Source organism: Amia ocellicauda, chromosome 5 (genome assembly GCF_036373705.1).
Source record: "Amia ocellicauda isolate fAmiCal2 chromosome 5, fAmiCal2.hap1, whole genome shotgun sequence".
Classification (NCBI taxonomy): domain Eukaryota; kingdom Metazoa; phylum Chordata; class Actinopteri; order Amiiformes; family Amiidae; genus Amia; species Amia ocellicauda.
Window position 1 is genome coordinate 5,423,220 of NC_089854.1, and position 18,218 is coordinate 5,441,437.

The following is an 18,218-nucleotide window of genomic DNA, read 5'->3' on the forward strand; positions in this document are numbered from 1 at the left end:
TATTAGTGCATGAAGCTGCTACTCCTGGCAAAGCAAATTATTCTGGCAGTTTTGAAATGATGCCAATTGTGTGCAGGTTTACAACCTGGGATTTGACCTTTGTGTCAAAGTCCTGTCCACTGTTATTAAGCTGCGTTTTAATAGATTCCTTGGGAAATAATATGTTATTACTACACTCTGTATAACATAGTTTAAGGGCATGACCATGACATTCTGTAAATGTTGACCATGCAATATATCCGTTTGTGCAATACTGATTTATTAGAAAAAACATTATAAATAGTTTTATAATTTATATGTACGGTCTGAGATATGCTAATTTCAGCAGATTCTGTGAAAACAACAACAACAACAACAACAACAACAACAACACAATAAATTACTTAAGGCTGTCCAGGGGCTGGATTAAATCAAAACTTTGATCCACCTGCTAATAGCACACTACTTTGGTGGACGGGCCAAAGTTTTTATTTAATCCCAGCCCAAATTGTAGTTGCTACATACACACATGCATGCAAACACACATAAACACAGGCATACATGCATACAAACATACATACAAAATATGTTCTGGGTTTTGGTGCAAACTCTTTATCACCATGTAAAAGATTAGCCAGAATAATAATAATAATAATAATAATAATAATAATCATAATAATCATGATCATAATAATAAAGACAAACTACTCAATACAAATTGACACTTTCCTATACAAATCCGTGCTGTTAAACGCTCAAACCATGCCATCTAATGTTGAATGAGTCGCACTGCAAACAGACACAGCATTGCTGATGAAAAGATCGAAACATTTCAACATTACTTGATTTGATATCTATGTTATAATTTCAGGCGCACAACGATATGTATTAATCGAGGTTCGATGTCACAATAAAGGGCATGTTACAGTAAAATAACACTGTAGAAACACTGTAGCATAACACATGCAAAATGCTGTATAGGGTAGGTATTGAATGTACACGGAAAGTTACTAAACTGTCCTATTGGGTTATGAAATATATATAAGAAACCAGAACACAGATCGTGTAGGGATTTGCGACATGTAAGGAAGGAATGAACACAAAAGCACTTCATTGTTCTCTTTCCAACACAACGGCCGCCACCGCGGCGCCGCACGCCTGCGCTGTCCAGGGTGCTGAAACGGCAGCTGTGTGCTGATAAAGTTGCGTCCTTCAAAGTTGTCAACCATCGCGATATTTCGTTTTGTTTTCAAAATGGCGTCCCCCATGAAGAAGGCGGCGCACGATATTGAGACGCGGAGGAGAACCGACGATGTTTTGCTGTCGGAGGGGCTCGACTTCTCCTCCCTGCTGCTGTCCCAGCCCGTGCTGGAGGGGCTGACGGCCTCCGGCTTCCAGAAGCCCTCTCCCATCCAGCTCAAGGCCATCCCGCTGGGGCGGTGCGGACTCGGTACGAGATATCCGCACACAGACAACGGCAGGGGGTTAATAACACATTTTGTCTATTGTAATGTAATACATTAACAATGACTGGGAGACTGGCGATATTCCCCAAACTATGGCATGGTGTATGATTGTGAGGTAGAGTTACAGCGATTGTTAATTAAACAGCAGGTTGTGTATCTACGCTTTCTGCTTTGTGGAGGACTCGTCCTGATCTTTACCTTTATTCTGGTCACATGACAATATTGCAGGAATAACGACCACTCATGGCTTCTGCTGCGGAGGTCTGGATTAATTTCAGATTTATTTACGTGATTTCCCGGGTGTGAGCGTGTTGTAGAAGTCAGGGCAGCACGTTGAGACCAGACAATAAACCAATTACACATGCAGTTCAATGACAACAGAATTAAAGACCAATTTTGATAAATAAACACGTTTAATTTGAAATGTATTTTGCTTCAGGGGGAATTTGTCCCATCTTCGTGCGGTTTAGGGGTTGGGCGGATACCTTATTGTGACCATATTAAGCCTCAACAGGTAGAAAAGTTAAGAATAGTGATCTCTATATTGTATTAAAAATATAATCCTGAATTTACAGCAACTTTCCTGACTAATAGTGCACTTGACGTCCCTCTGGTGGTAACTGACGGAAACTCCCTGTTTCTCTCAGATCTGATTGTTCAGGCCAAGTCCGGCACAGGAAAGACCTGCGTCTTCTCCACCATCGCACTGGACTCCCTGCTGGCGGACAACCCGGCCACACAGGTGACCACGTCCGACAGCTGCGCTCCCGATGTCGCACTGCCTGTGATGTGCTCTGTTTTCAGTTATTTGGAGGCTTATGGCCACATCCAAACCAAATCCCTGTAGCCATCTTAGAACATACATGTTTATTTCCTAGTGTTCTTTTTCACATCCTGCGGCTCAGACTCGGAGGATTTAGAAATGGACCTTCCACGGTGTGGGGGAGGCCACTGACCCGCAGAACCCTCTCTCTCTGTCCCGTCAGGTTCTGGTCCTGGCGCCCACCCGGGAGATCGCAGTGCAGATCCACTCGGTCATCACGGCCATCGGCATCATGATCGAGGGGCTGCAGTGTCACGTGTTCATTGGGGGCACCCCTGTGAGCTTGGACAAGACCCGGCTGAAGAAGTGCCACATCGCCGTCGGGTCCCCAGGTCGGTGTGGAGTCCGGGCCCGCCCGTCCCAGTTGAATGTGCTTTTTAAAACGTGAGGAATGAACACAGATGCTGAAGGACGTGTCTGTCTTGCAGGTCGTATCAAGCAGCTGATCGAGATGGGGTACCTTTCCACCGCCAGCATCCGCCTGTTTGTCCTGGATGAGGCGGACAAGCTGCTGGAGGAGGGAAGCTTCCAGGACCAAATCAAGTAAGGGCTGTGTCTACGCTTAAAAAATGTTTTTGTCTGAAAACCTTCATGTCCACGGACTTATTCTTTGTTTTGAAAGTTGATAACGGACCTGGATTCAGTCCTTTTTTAATCCTAACGCACCATTTCTCCCTCGGCTCTCCCTCGGCTCTCCCTCCACCCCTTCTCCCGTCCCCCTCTCCATTTCTCTGCAGCTGGATCTATTCCTCCTTGCCTGTCAACAAGCAGATGTTAGCGCTGTCGGCCACTTACCCAGAATCCCTAGCTCAGCACCTGGCGCGCTACATGAGGGATCCCACCTTCATCAGGCTGAACCCCTCGGATCCCGGATTGATCGGTAGGTGGCGTCTGGTTATTAATTCACGATGGTGGTTGGAGCTCTGGCAGGAATGAGACTGGAGCGGGGAAGGCCAGTGTGGCCCTGGATTTTGTTTTATGAAGATGTCGTTGCTGTGAAAATGCCTTCATTATACCGGTTTGCTCATCAGATCCATCGTCAGAAATGTCCTTCCACTCCATGACAAATCGGAAGTCCCTAAACACGACAACAGTACGGGGTTTTAATTGCACTCTTAGCGTGTTCTGTCACAGATCTTCCACCTGTCGGAGAGGCGGCCAGGTGCCCCCCGCACTCCGGCCGGCCCGTTAATCCGAGTCTGTTGTTTCAGGGCTGAAGCAGTACTACAAAGTGGTGCGGTCCCACCCGATGCCGCACAAGATCTTCGAGGAGAAAGTGCATCATCTGTTCGAGTTGTTCGGCAAGATCCCCTTCAACCAGGCGCTCGTGTTCTCCAATCTGCACAGCAGGTAGAACCCGGTGGACCCCCTTCCACACTGGCCTGGAGTCGATACTTGTGTCGGACTCACTCCTGAGGCTTTCCTTTTCTGACCTCCTACAAATGACCTTCTCTCTCTGTCTCTCTCCCTCTGTGCCAGCCTTTAATCTATCGAGTGTTTCTCTTGCTCCACAGGGCTCAACATTTGGCTGATATCCTCACATCAAAGGGCCTCCCTGCTGTCTGCATTTCAGGTGAGAGCAAGAGAGACAGAGAGACGGGGGGGTGGGGGGCTTGCCCTGGTTGAATCGACACATCTTTCAGAGAAAAACTTCAGAGTGATTGTGGGGCCTTCCTTTGATCCACATCTTAGTTAAGTAATTAGGATCAGGGAAGGATGCAAGAAATAGTCAGTCTGTTGGGTATTCATGAGTCTCCCCAGGAGTCAAACTCCTAGGAGAGGGGGAGTATCCATCTCGTGCACCAAGTAAAGAGTTATTCGGGGTCTGATTGTCTCCCACAGGAAGTCTGAGTCAAGACCAGAGGCTGCAGGCGATGTCCAAACTGAAGCAGTACCAGTGCCGGGTGCTCATCTCCACAGACCTGGTGAGGGAGTTCCCGTCGATCGATCACGTGTTTATTCTGTCCTGGTCAATCGGTCCTGCCACGGGTCCCGTTAGTGTACAAGGAGACGAATGACGCCGCCCTAAAAACATACACAAGGCTTTAAAATATGTATTTATTCGCAGATGCTTTAGAGGATTTAAGAACCTCAGTGAAATATATTTACAGTTTAATTATAGAACAAATCAACTGAATTTGCTGGTTTCCCCTAGAAAAGACCAAAAATAAACAGAACAGAATAAAACAAAAGCTTTAAATCCTCCTGCAGATCCAGCTGAGTATTATAAACAATTCCAGCTTTTATAACCGCTCTTCCGAAGTGAACCGTATCACCAATCAATCCCAGCGAAATTCAAAGACTGAAAGCTAATTGATGTCACGGCCACCGAATCATTAACATGATTAAATCCAATTATACACTTTGTTCTTTAAGAAACCGTATTGGAAAACAAATGACATGATTAGCATACTTATTAAAAAAGGAGGCTGTGGATTTTCCAGACCAAAACAAGTTAAACCACTTATCAGAGTCTCGGAACGGTACAATTACCCAGCGTTTCCACATTCGGAGAACGTTATTAGTTATTTAAACAGGCAGTGATTCATCATGTATTTTCAATTTAAGTTTGAAAAAGAAATAAACTACAATATTAAACCAATCCAGTTCCTCGTTTAATCCATTGAGTGTAACTCTGTTCAGACAATGTACTGATGTTACCTTGTGCAGCAAGTCAATCAATAGATACGTTTGTTTATTTAGTTTCCTACTGTTTCCTACTCGCCTCGCAGTTTTGTGAAAGGAAAGTGTTTTGTCCCATCACTGCAGACGTCCAGAGGGATAGATGCCGAGAAGGTCAACCTCGTCATCAACCTGGACATCCCGCAGGACTGGGAGACGTACATGCACCGCATCGGCCGGGCGGGGCGCTTCGGTGAGGTTCTGTGCCGGCAGTGTGTGTGGGAGCCGCTCCAAACGCGGCAGGCCTCCGCCACGTTCACTCCGGCCTGCCGCTCATGCTTCGGTGCTGCGTTGTAGGGATCGCACCGGATCGAACCCCTGGGTTCCTTGTTGGGGGGATTTTGACCATTATCTCTCTTCTTAATTACGTTCTCTCAGTAATAGTTCCTGTTCTGTAATGTGGCAGGACTTTCTCAAGTTATCAGTATCCGTCTATATTAGCATAACTCCCATTTCTGTCCTGCTTGGTTTTCTCTGTATTGATATTGTTAGTGACAATACTTGTGATCTGTGGGGCTCTGGGGGTCAATACCAATGTGCTCTGTGTACCCCATGTTGTGGTGCGCGTGTCTCACAGGCCTCTCTGTCTCAGGTACCCACGGCCTGGCAGTGACCTACTGCTGCCACGGAGAAGAGGAAAACAAGATCATGTCCATCGCGCACAAGTGCAGCCTGAGTCTCCTGTGTTTACCAGGTATCCCAGCCTCCAAACCACATGCTCTCGCAACGTTCGTAACGCTGTGCGAGGTTCGATCTCACTGCCACTCTAGGATGGTGTGCTAAATGACGTTAGACCCCTGAAAGGTGCTCAGATCTGTCAATTTTTCCAAGCTTGTTTTGGCATTTTTCTGACTTCCTCTTTCCCTTAACTCTCAGCCATTGTATTTAGTCGTGGTTTCTAACATGCCTACGTCTCCTTCCAGACCCCATTCCGCCTGGATTGATGGAGGAGCCCTCGGACTGGGCCGTTACCGTAGAAAGTATCAAAACGGATCCTGATCTCGGAGGGGCCATCGAGGCTGAAAACACTGGGGGCCTGATTTCCCCTCCTGGCGCCGACACCAGCCCGGCCAAGTCCAGAGTTCTGAAGAAGCCCCCAAAGAGAGCCGCAAAGCAACCCCCTCTAGATCAGGGCGCGGCACAGGAGGCTGTGAAGTCTGTGAGTGTTTCTATTCGCAAGGAAACCCCTGAAACCCGCTTACCCAGAGCCAAGCCAGGGCCACAGGTCCTCAAAACCGTAGCCCCACAGGGACTGGAGAGGAAAGCTCTGCAGGACGCTCTGCCCAAAATCCCCCCACTGCCCTCCTTCAAAGCCCGACCCCCGCATCCCATGAGCTTCGAGGAGCTGGTGGCCGACTACGACTGCTTCATCACGGACGGGCCCGGGCGGTCGGTGGAGATCATCCGGCAGTTCACCGGCCCAGACAATGGGCAGTGGACAGAGGAAATGCAAGACCCAGAGATTCCACCGAATGCTGGATCCCGAGAGGTGGTGGACGACCACCGTGCGCCCGAGAGAGCCGTCAGCACGTCCCCGTCCCGGCTCGCGTCTCACGGCAGCAGCAGCTCCTCCGACGTGTCCTCCGACAGGAACGCGGACACGGACACGGGCGCGGGTGCCGACACGGACGGGGAGCTGTCCTCCGAGCAGGGGGGAGATGTTTGGGCGCCGCCGAGTCGACCATCGAGGTTGAGCAGAGAGAATCTCCGGCTGCTGGAGCCCGTCGGGCCGATGCGCCACCCTGCCCAGCCGGCCGCCCTGCCCACGCCCGAACCCGCCGCTGCTCTGAAGCACCACGCCCCAGCGTCGCCCCACTTCGAACGCCCCAAGAAGAAAGAAACAAAACGCGTCTCGTCCCAGGAACCGCGCGCCATCCCAGACTGTGAGGGACCTCCAGACGAAACGCCCAGGGATGTGCCTCCGACTCCCGTGAGCAAAAGCCACCAGGAGTACTGGCAGGCGTATTACCAGGCCTGGCAAGGATACTACGCTGCAATGGCCCCGCCTTCCAACCCCATGGCCTACAGCTGGATGGCGGCGTATCGTATGAACGCCGTGTACATGGAGGAGCTGCTCAAGCGATAGCACGCGGCTTCTCAAGACGTCTTCTCAATGTGGATGAAATGTCATATGATTACAAATCTCCATCTCCGTGGCGTTTCGCAAGTACGAGTACGGGCCGAACCAAAGCAGCTCTTCCACCCGCCTCGGAATCGCAAATGCCAAACTGGTGCCCCTTTTGTTTCGCTCAAGAAGTTCTAGAAAGTGTCTGACATAAAAGTAAACTGCCTTACGGTGCCAGTTTGTAATTTGCAGTTCGGCAACAGGTTCGAGTTATTTGACCCCGAGTTACGGCTGTTTTTCCCCCACATTCGGCAGTCTATCCTGTCCGCTACCTACTGCCGCTCCAGCAGTGACGCCTTCACCGATCCAAGGCCCCAAACCTGCAGGGGAAACCTTTCTGTATGAATTTTTCACAAGTGTACGTTTTCCTTTTCATGGCAACAGAGATGTTGGCAGAAATGAAAAGTAAGATCTTATGAAGCACTTCGATATTGTAATGTTTTTTATTATTCATGAACTGTTGAATAAATGCCTGAATCCGTACGAGGTGCGATCTACGACGTGTGTGTGTTTCCTGCTCATTGTCCCGGATACTTTAATGTAGAAGGAACGTCAATATAACTGGGAGCACCCAGCAGGTGACTGATTAAATAAATGCATCTCGGACAGCAGGTCCCTGTTAAGGCTGGCCCCAGCTCTGAGCAGTCTGTCAGTGCCGTGAATGTCCCGTGAGGTTGAGCGCAGAGCTGCCTTTTCCTAGAATTGTTTTTCACGGTTATGATGTGATCGATGACATCGTAGATCTGTCGGCCAGCCGGCTCGTGTGTTTCCAGAAGGAAGTCCCAGGGAGCCAGGACAGTCCGTCAGGTCTTTGGGACATTGTAACTGTGACCTCATGCAAACGTTTGGTGCCTAGTGTTTATTATCTTATGAGTCAATACAATTGCAATGGTAAAATCGAAGAATGCAGGTATTGCTTTGGGTGGGTACATAGTGACCTTTACTTACAGATCTGCTGGTCTGTGGTGAGCAGGTTTATTCAAACGTATCACAGCAGTGTTAGAGCTGAAACGAGGGAGAAACGGGAGGCGTGTGCTCCGTCTCGGTTTCTACAAACACTCGAGATTATAATTAATGTTGCTTGACCAAAACTGACTGGCACGTCAAACTAAATGGTGCAGTAATTGAAGTCTTAAACCATGAACAATAAACTCCAGAACAGGACGAGGTCGAGAGTAGCAAGAGCTGGGAGTGATGTAGCTGACAGCCTGGTCTCCGAGGACAGAGACCTGAAGGGATGTAGAAGTGGAGACTTGACTTGCAGGTCAGGCGTGTGCTTCAAGGCTTCAGTTCCTATAGAGGTTCTAGATGTCATTGTAACAGCTTTGCATTGCTTTCATGACCCTAAAACTTATTCCTAATAATAACAAACGCACTTGAAGAATCCAGAAAATGAACTCGTGTTGCTCTCTCAGCGAGCTACTATTTAATAAGAACATAAGAAAGTGTCCAGTCGAGAGCAGGCCATTCACCCCATCATGTTTGTTTGGTGTCCATTAATAACTGAGTGATCCAAGGATCCTATCCTATATGTGTCTCTTCAGCCACATCGCTGGGGAGTTTGTTCAGATCGTGACGCCTCTCTGTGTGAAGAAGTGTCTCCTGTTTTCTGTCTTGAATGCCTTGAAGCCCAATTTCCATTTGTGTCCCTGGGTGCGTGTGTCCCCGCTGATCTGGAAAAGCTCCTCTGGTTTTGGTGTGGTCGATGCCTTTCATGATTTTGAAGACTTGGATCAAGTCCCCACGTAGTCTCCTCTGTTCCAGGGTGAAAAGGTTCAGGTCCTCAGTCTCTCAGTAGGACATTCCCTTCAGACCTGGAATAAGTCTGGTTGCTCTCCTCTGAACTGCCTCTAGAGCAGCGATATCTTTCTTGAAGTGTGGAGCCCAGAACTGTCCACAGTATTTTAGATGCGCAGCCACTAAAATGCATCCTTACTATCTCCTGGTGCTTTTTCGGACACCCTGTCGTTTTTGGGTCTCGCCTTTCTTGGGGGCAACCTCCTGGTGTGCTGGGTGGTAGAGGAGCACCACGTTACGCTTGGCCAACGAGCTCGGCCACCAACGACTTGTTGACATGCTCCCTGGACGTTCCTCTCTTTCTGTTGGCCGTGTTCTTGGGGGAGAACTGCCAGGACGCGGGGGGTTCACTTACTCTTTAAGCAGCTGCTTGTACTGATCAGCGCAGAGAGGTTTTAAGCCCACGCTTTCCCCCTGACACAGAGAGTGCGCATAAAGCTGTGGATCCCGATGGTCCGGACCGCCGGGCTGTGTCTGGGGGTTCTGTCCGTCACCCTGTGGAAGGACTCTCTCCTTTACGCGTCGCGACGGCCGACTCTAGTATCTAGTAATCCTCTGCTACTTGCGCATGTTCGTGGTAGTGAGATGGCACCACACTGTCGAGACCCAGGGCAGGTAACACCAGGACAGGCCCTCATACCTGCATGGCAGAGACCTTGCAGGCCAATCTTGTCCACTAAACCTCAGCTTGTTAAATCTCCCCTGGTCTGCTTCAGGGCTCATTACCCCAGCAGCCGTGCCTCACCTGTGCGACAGCTGCCCTCAACCCTCTCATGTTCACCGCAGTAAATACTGTAAAATGTATTTGCATTTCAATATTGCTTTTACCTTTAAAACCAGATTTGAAATTGAAAGTAAAGCAATTAATCCATTCTGTGCATGTGCTATCTTGCTTATAAAACATTTCGTCTGTTTTGTAGCAAATGAGTGCCGTATTGTCAGACCTGATTGTGTAGCGCCTGCGCCTCTCAGCCTTAATGAATTAATACAGAAACAGCTGTCAGAGCTCTGCGTCCTGCGCCATCAGCTGTTGTAGTTGTTGTTGTTTTAATTATAATCATCCCCCTCCTGTTAGATTGAAACTCATTACATGTACACTTGTTTCTGAAACATAATAAGCTTTCTTATGCCTTATCGTGCCGTTAGAGTTGAACATGAGGAGTTTATTAACGCAGTAAGTGGTTCAGGATTTCTTGTTGCCGCATAGGGGTTTACCGCCACCTAGTGGATTGTGTTAATATTACCACTGGCGTTTTCCTAAGTCAGCTCCAATTTACTTACGCTTTAGTGACTCTAATAAGTGGATGAACATCTGCTATATGAATATTTACAAGAGCCCCTGTGAAAGTCCACGTCCAGGGTGCGCGGCTCCACTGTTACAGCTGACCCCGTGCCCTGTAACGGCCTGGCCCATCTGTTCTTGTGGTGTGGAAACGGATGTGATCTAATAAACACGATTGGATTCAATACAATCTGCTGTGGCCAAGAAAGCAGGAAGGCAGTTTTGGCAGACAGGTCAGGCTCTCAATGGGGTGGAAACGCAACATCTAAATATATCAACTGGTCAAAACACACACACACACACACACACACACACACACACACAGCCAAATCTGTTTTGCTGAATTACTAAGCTAAATATTAGTTTTATTTTATATAACCTGACTTGTGGATGTGATTTTCTTCTGGCCATCCTTCAGTTGAAAGACATTGTGTATTGTCAAGCAACTAGCAAGTGATTCTTGAAAAACGCTGGTTAAACTGACGGGCCATGTTAGATTTAATATCTTTAACCCTATATGGAAAATTAGATATTTTACCGGTTGGTGTTCTGCTCTTTTGAATTTCAATGCCACCCTACGCAAATCAGCAATAAAATAAAGATAAGAATTTTAAGAATATAAACTACCATCAAGTTCTGTATTCATATAAAATGGTTTATTCATATGTATTCTCCCTGACTTTTTTTTAAAATGTATTATACATTCCACAGATAAATAAACAAGTGAGCAGATAAAATCAATCACATCTTATCTACATAAGGTTGTCACATTGAAACTCATTGAAACACTTCAGTTTGTTTGTTTATTTTGAAACTGATAAGCACAAAGTTTGTGTAACACTTTAAAGCAGTATGGGCTTTTTTCCTTTCATTGTGTACTATTTCATTTCCAGATGACTTCAGTGATACTTGATTTGTTGCTTCTTTAGTATAAGTTAACGTCTTCCAGATTGCTACAGGACTGCAAGCCCCAAACTGTAATGTACAGACGGGTGACAAATTAAAGCAAAAACGTAATAAATGAGTGGAGGAACATAACGAATGCAGATGCCTCCAAACAGGTGCACTGCATAATACAATTAAGCAATTAACGTCCTGTCATGCTCTGTGGCATGTATACAAGTGCTGAGCAGGCCCAGTTGACCTCGATTTTGGATCAAGAGGGCAAGAGGAAAGGATCTCGGTGACTTTGAAAGAGGGGTCATTATTGGGGCACTGAGGTGACTGAGAATGTCAATGCAGGAACAGTCGGCAAGAACAGTCCGTCAAGAACTACATAAAGGATATTATAGTAGGACTGCAGTGCATAAACCCCTCATTACAAAGACAAATGCACATCTGAGAGTTCAGTGGTGCAAACACCATAGGCACTGGTCTACAGATATGTGGAAAAAAGTGATCTGGTCAGAGGAGTCCTCCTTCACCATATTCTTGACAAGTGGGCAAGTACATGTGTGAGACACCAAGAGAACGGGACAGGCCTGACTGCTGGACACCTACAGTGAGGGGGTCCGGAGGCTCTGTTATGCTGTGGGGGGCATTTTCCTGGCATGGTTTGGGTCCACTTGTCCCCTTAGAGGGAAGGGTCACTGCAAATCATTACACAGTTATTCTGAGTGTTCACCTTTATCCTATGGTGACACATTTCTATCCTGATGGGAGTGGTCTCTTCCAGGATGACAATGCCCCAATCCTCAGGGCATGAGGGGTCACTGAATGGTTTGAGTATGAAAATGATGTGAATCATATGCTATGGCCTTCGCAGTCACCAGATCTCAACCCAATTGAACACCTATGGGAGATTGTGGACCGACGTGTTAGACAGCGCTCTCCACCACCATCATCAAAACCCCAAATGAGCGAATATCTTTTGGAAGAATGGTGTTCATCCCTCCAGTAGAGTCCAGAGACTCGTACAATCTGTGCCAAGAGCATTGAAGCTTTTCTGGGGCTCATGGTGCCCAACACCTCACTGAGACACTGCATGTGGGTTTGTCCTTTAATTTGTCACCTGTCTGTAGTTGGAAGACCTTTGAGTTGGTGATCAACCATGAAAAGGAGGTATGCAACTAAAAAATATTGATTTGATAATTGATTGACTGACTGAACCTACCTGTGGTCAAGTATTCTTCTTCTCCTCGATAGGCTTGTGGCTAAACCATCAGTGATGCACTTCCCTAATCATATTCCCCGATAAACATATTTGGCATCTGTGGTTCAGGGACACGCCAAATCCAACCAGTGTAGAGACTCCAATATTCTGGCACAACCATATTCACTCAGCTTGTGATTGATGCAGTACAATGCTAAGCATAAATCCCACAGTGGTTTGATTGATGGTCTTTGTGGTCCCACTGACACGTTAATACTTCTGAAGACAAAAGATTTGAACAACAGCCAGATGAGAAAAAAAATACAAAATCATACTTTTTTTTTTTCTTTTTCTTTCTTTCTGTAACCCACACACAACTTGGACCCAGAAAGATAAATGAATAAATGGAAAACCGAACGAATGTCACCTGACGTTTTATATGTATATCCCAGAGGCTTTAGAAGATGCATCCTGTGTTTGTAAACCTGTGTGTGTGTCGATACATGCAAAACCAGAGGAAAGACACAAATAACCGAGCCACAGCCATTTGAAGAATAAAACCCACAAGTTTGTATTTGTGGTAAATACAGATCTTAATCAGGCGGATCACAGTGATGACACAAGACAGAGTCATAAATGATATACACCATCAGACAGGAGATGTACAGCAGTCAGAAAGAAGGAAGGAAGGAAAGAAAGAAAGAGGAGGAAAGAAAGAATAGAAAACAAATTTAAAGTAAGAGAGGGGACGAATGCGTTTGGACTGTATTCCTTTTTGTTAAGCATAGCCCAAGACGATCCACTTTAGAAAAGAAAATGCTCTGCCACTCCTTCCAAGCATTGCAGACATGCCAGGTAGGGTGCTGTGTCAATGGGACTGTGCAATGTCAAACCACGAGGCGTCTAGTCTTGAGTCCTGTTAAATCAGTGGAACAAACAAATCGACTGACCAACAAACAAATAAATAAACAAAGCAAATAAATAAATACAAAAAATAAATCGATCAGATAAAGGAATTTTAAATTAAGTGCACAAAGCCCTTTAACATCCCTACATAACTCCCATGTAATTGTTCATTTGTGTTGTTCACCTGCCTTCCCAACAGTTGCCCGTGCTTTTTCATTCATCGCTCCTCTTGGATGATTTTTACCAGTTATAAATGTGGCTGATGCCACTATCTCTCACTCTGCCTCTGAAATTACAGCAGCTGCTGTCCTCCCACACCGCAAAACATGTTCTCCGGCAATTGTATCTTGTAAACTTTATGCTCTGTGCACGTAATTCAGCGAGAACATTAACCGAGTGATTACCCAAGAGAAACTAAACAACTAAATACTTAATAAAATTAATACAAAGCCCTTCCACATTAAAATAAAGCATTTCTTAAACATAATGGGATTGCTCAATTTCCCCACAATACTGCCTTTGCCAATGGTATGCGCATATCAGCCCCCTGCACTGCACCAAGTGTGAGGATGCATAGTGTCTGTGCGCTTTTGTGCTTGGTATTACCGCCCAAGGCCACTCCTTTTAATAGGGAAGGGCTGTCTTTTGGAATAACAAAAGTAGATCATTGATTGACTACTACACCAATGCATACATCAAATAAAATAAAAATCTTAAAATAAAGCTTATACCATACTGCAGTCACAGTAGGCTGTGTGGCAACATGCAGTGCAGGACGCAACTGTTCATTTCTGTGGACAGGCACTGCATCTGGGGAGACAAGCGAGACACTGTGGAATATTCCCTTAGTCTGTGGAATGGACCCTCCCCCCCAAAAACACACACACACACACACACACACACACACTACAAGAGTCATTAGATCATAGAAAGCACACAGTGCTGTTGGTGGCGGCGGTGGGATTTCACTTACAGCCCCAGGATGCTCACTTCAGACATGCTCCACACTGAAGAATGAATCCAGATGATTGACAGCGTGCTGTTGGACACAGATGGACTCTACACAGGTAATGGCGTCGAGGACGTTGGGGTTCAGATGGCAGCAGGCCATGTGTGGTATTGAGCATGAGAATAAGCACTAGATCAGCTGAGGACTGGGTACAATATCTCTATAATTGAAAAGGGTTACATGACAGTATGGTTCCAAATAATGACTTGGGCGTAACACTGCTTTGTTTGTTTTCCTTTTTTATTCTCAACAATGCTTTGTTCCTGGACATTGTGTGAAATATCTAACCCATCTAGGAGTGACAGGTTCTTTAATTCCTGGTTTTGGTACTGATTGCTGATTCACAGGTATTGATAGTATGTGGAGTGGCCTGGCGAGATTAAATACATGAGTAATAATTAGAAGAAAGAGAAAGTATGACGCTCAAATTTAAGGTCGCAACTGCAACCCTGGTTATCTGCACCAGGGTGATCTGCACATTACGAACCCAGCTATGAGTTACACAGTTGGCTTCCAGGTTTAGTTGAATAGACAGGGGGAAATGCATTAGAAATAAGGGCAGATTTTTCATCACTGTAAACATCAGCCACTGTGGTATCTTTATTCAATTCTGTCTGAGGCTGATATGATGTCATGGAGAACTGGCTAAGGACCACAGCTGACATTGTTTGTGACTTTGAGGGTGTGCTGGGGGAACAGTATGTTGTATTCTTCAATGTTTGGCTAAGAACATTTACAGCAATGCCCCACCACAGAGATTAAGGGCATTGCGCTATGTGTGGCAGTCCTATAGATGAGTCAACAACAGAGTCCTTTCTACACTAGACCTTAAAGATCTCTTGGCACTGGTTTTGGGGGTGGGGTTGTGTGTCAGTCAAATCCAGTCCAGTTTAAGGAAGATCGGCCTGCCTGCAGAAGGTTGTTTTGAGATCTTCAAATGATCGTTCCCTGGCAGGAAACCTATTTACGACAGCTGTTGAACTGGTGTTCAGCTGCAAATGGGATTTGTACTGCAGTCCAGAGCAGGAATAGTGTTCCTAGTGAGAGATGGCAGTAAAGGGCCCTGAGTCCCTTTATGGGATGAGTATTGCAAATGTTGACGTGAGAAGTTCTCCTACCCCCAGCAATTATATAAAAGATACAATTCAAAAACCCAGTCTATCTTCCCCATTTTCCTCCAAAACACTGACGTGCATTAAACTCAATACTTAGCCCAGTCGATCTCCAGACTCCTAATACACATTGCAATAAAAAAAAGCAACAAAGAAAAAGCCTCAGGAAGCAAAGGCCCTTTATAGCAGAAGCTGCAGCTCATATGGGGCAGCTGGCGGAGACTGGTTCTGCTTCGGCGAGTTTCGGCGTTGGCTTCACATCTGCCACAGCATGGACTACTGACGGCACCCAGAGGACAACTAAGACCAAGAATTCGGAAACACCAAGGCGGCAAAAAGTACAAACATTGAAATTTTTATACATGTAGAGCACACCCGACAATTAAAAAATCCAGTTGAGCTTGAAAGGAGCTAACGACTACTGAAAGTACGTCTTTTTTTTTTTCCCCTCTCTCCTCAACGTGAAGGATGATTTTGCACTAGACAACACTGACATGGGGGAAAACAGCTGCACTTGTTCGCCATACAATGGCCAATATTACAAAATATCCTATTAACACTATTGACAAGGAATTCAGTGGTGAAGTACAGTTTAGGACGGATTCGTGTCTAAAAACTCCAATAAACGCCTAATTTTTAAATGTTCCTATTTTTAGCTCTCCATATTCTGCCGCTCAAATGTTACAGTGCAGTAGAAAAAACACGACAAAATATTTCCTTTTCCCTTTTTTTTTTTACAGTTAATGGATTATCTAGGAAAATACCAACATTGGTCCAGAGATAGTTAGCGTTGTGTTCAACTCAAAGCAGGAAGGCAGTTTGGAGAATGAAAAGAATTGTTAGCCAAAAAAGCAGTGCATCTCACATTTCACAAATAAGGCTTTTACTGAGAAGTTTAGACACTAATACGTACAAAAATCTGCCCCTAGTGGTGACTAACTAAAGTGTGGCGAGCATGTGAGAGTCGCACATTTGATAAAGTACAGGGTTCCTCACTCGCAAACTTCCTGAATTAAAAAGAAAAAACATGGAAAAACCCCACAGAAAAAGAAAACTGTGACCAGCGCACCTACCTTGTTTCATTTAGCTTTTTTTTTTTGTACTTTTTTGTTTCTTTTAATTTCTCTACAAGAAAATAAAATAATACATAAAAAAAAATATTTTGGTAAATTATGTTTTTTTTTTTTTCCTGTATCAAGGATATATTCTGACATAAAAAGGACATGAAACTAAACAAAGGAAATAAAATAACCCAAGTAAAATTAGCCAAAGAAAGAAGAAAATTAAGAAGAAAACAAAAAAGAATGAAAGAAAACAAACAAAATACCAGCCATTATCCTGTCAGGTCAGTTCCCTTTTCAAGTTGTTCTTTACTTTTTGAGTCATTAAAAAAACAGCTGGAGGGGAAAAAAGAAAGAAAAGAAAAAAGGTGCTTAGTGCACAGTGACATGTGACTACTTCGTCAAATCGGTCTCTTGTAGAATATACTGGTCGGTTTCCAATGTCCAGACCGATGCTTTCGGTATCTCCCCAGAACACGTCCAAATGTCTGAACTCCTTGCTTCGTGAGAATGGCGTCTCATCTCCCACAAGGATGTGCTCTCCCAGGCACGGTTAATTGCGTTCGCTTGTCTCCCTGCTGTGTCTGTTCTTTTGCTTTTTAAATTTCTGTTTATTTAGTTATTATTTTGTGACTCTGCAGCACACTTTTGGAACAGGTCCCAGTCTCTAGCGAGGCTGCCTTACAGCGCAGACACCTTGACAATGTTCGAGCTGCCCATGAGGTGACGGTTGGGGCTGGAGGGGTGGTTGTTGCCCTCGCCCTCAGGGGTGGTGGCCGGCGGTGTTGGGATGCTGATGATCGCAGTGGTGATCTGGGAGCTCTTGCAGTTCAGTCCGATGGTCTCATCCGACTTCATATTGAGACTCGAGCGACTACAACAGAAGAAGAACATTTTATTGAAAATAATTAATCATCTTTGCTGTTTGGTGTTTCCCGACTGGCTCAACGGTTAGGACGTTAAAAGGTTAAATTGTTTTTTCACAGCTTGAAAGGGAACAATCAATGTTCACTCAAGTGGTGATTTCAAAATAAGTTTCGCCAGCAGAATGCAAGGACATAAATGGACACCTGTTAAAAGTAGTCTATGCACTAATACTGAAATAATTTCAATTTTTTCCACATTGCACATTATAAATGCATGGAATAAATTGTTAAGGCATATTGTAGTGGTGTCCATTTTGATTGTAATCTTATATATATATAAAAGCGAACAGATTACTTTGTTACAATTTGAAATTATATATTTCACCATTTTGAAGACAAATAAAGCTTTAGAATTTTGCAGACTCTGTCAATATGTTCCAAAATGATATTATTTCCTTTTGCCCTTGAGCTTATTGAGAGTGAATAAGGTCGGTGAATTTCACAACAAGGAAGAGGTCTGAACCTCTGAGAATATGTAAAATTATAATTAAGTTTTCCTCAATAAAGATTATGCTTTCCATAAACATACTTTCAGAGGTCAATTGTACCCAGACAGCTAAAGAGCTCCATACACCAGATCTGGGCCGGTGTCAATTTTCACAAAGGGCCAAAACCAGTTAGCCCAAATGCAGCTACCGGTAATCTACATTTTACAAAGAATACAAAAATAATACAAAGCTAGGCATAATCTAAACAGTGCCAAGTAACACACACACACATATATATACATATATATACACTCACCTAAAGGATTATTAGGAACTCCATACTAATACTGTGTTTGACCCCCTTTCACCTTCAGAACTGCCTTAATTCTACGTGGCATTGATTCAACAAGGTGCTGAAAGCATTCTTTAGAAATGTTGGCCCATATTGATAGGATAGCATCTTGCAGTTGATGGAGATTTGTGGGATGCACATCCAGGGCATGAAGCTCCCGTTCCACCACATCCCAAAG

At 45.2% G+C, this 18,218-nt stretch overlaps 2 protein-coding genes across 2 annotated transcripts in view; one reads left to right on the plus strand and one right to left on the minus strand.

The window, feature by feature from the left end:
- The first annotated feature begins 1,222 nt into the window (after positions 1-1,222).
- On the plus strand, positions 1,223-7,572 carry ddx20 (DEAD (Asp-Glu-Ala-Asp) box polypeptide 20). Its single transcript, XM_066703415.1, has 11 exons — positions 1,223-1,429; positions 2,093-2,187; positions 2,432-2,600; positions 2,697-2,811; positions 3,006-3,148; positions 3,480-3,618; positions 3,783-3,841; positions 4,111-4,193; positions 5,038-5,143; positions 5,543-5,644; positions 5,874-7,572. The coding sequence occupies exons 1-11, from the start codon at positions 1,234-1,236 to the stop codon at positions 7,034-7,036; spliced, it is 2,370 nt and encodes a 789-aa protein (XP_066559512.1). The 5' UTR covers positions 1,223-1,233; the 3' UTR covers positions 7,037-7,572.
- A 5,220-nt stretch (positions 7,573-12,792) lies between these two features.
- The window catches only part of kcnd3 (potassium voltage-gated channel, Shal-related subfamily, member 3), a 143,986-nt gene continuing 138,560 nt past the window's right edge, over positions 12,793-18,218 (minus strand). Inside the window, exon 7 of the mRNA XM_066703416.1 lies at positions 12,793-17,208. Coding sequence (XP_066559513.1) covers positions 17,016-17,208 — 193 coding nt within the window. The 3' untranslated portion in view covers positions 12,793-17,015. The remainder of the gene's footprint in view (positions 17,209-18,218) is intronic.

Bases quoted from the DNA above. Each gene is read 5' to 3' on its own strand.
- ddx20 (XM_066703415.1), top strand. From the start codon at position 1,234: ATGGCGTCCCCCATGAAGAAGGCGGCGCACGATATTGAGACGCGGAGG. The intron at 2,601-2,696 runs GTCGGTGTGGAG...TCTGTCTTGCAG, and splicing joins CATCGCCGTCGGGTCCCCAG to GTCGTATCAAGCAGCTGATC. The intron at 2,812-3,005 runs GTAAGGGCTGTG...ATTTCTCTGCAG, and splicing joins AGCTTCCAGGACCAAATCAA to CTGGATCTATTCCTCCTTGC.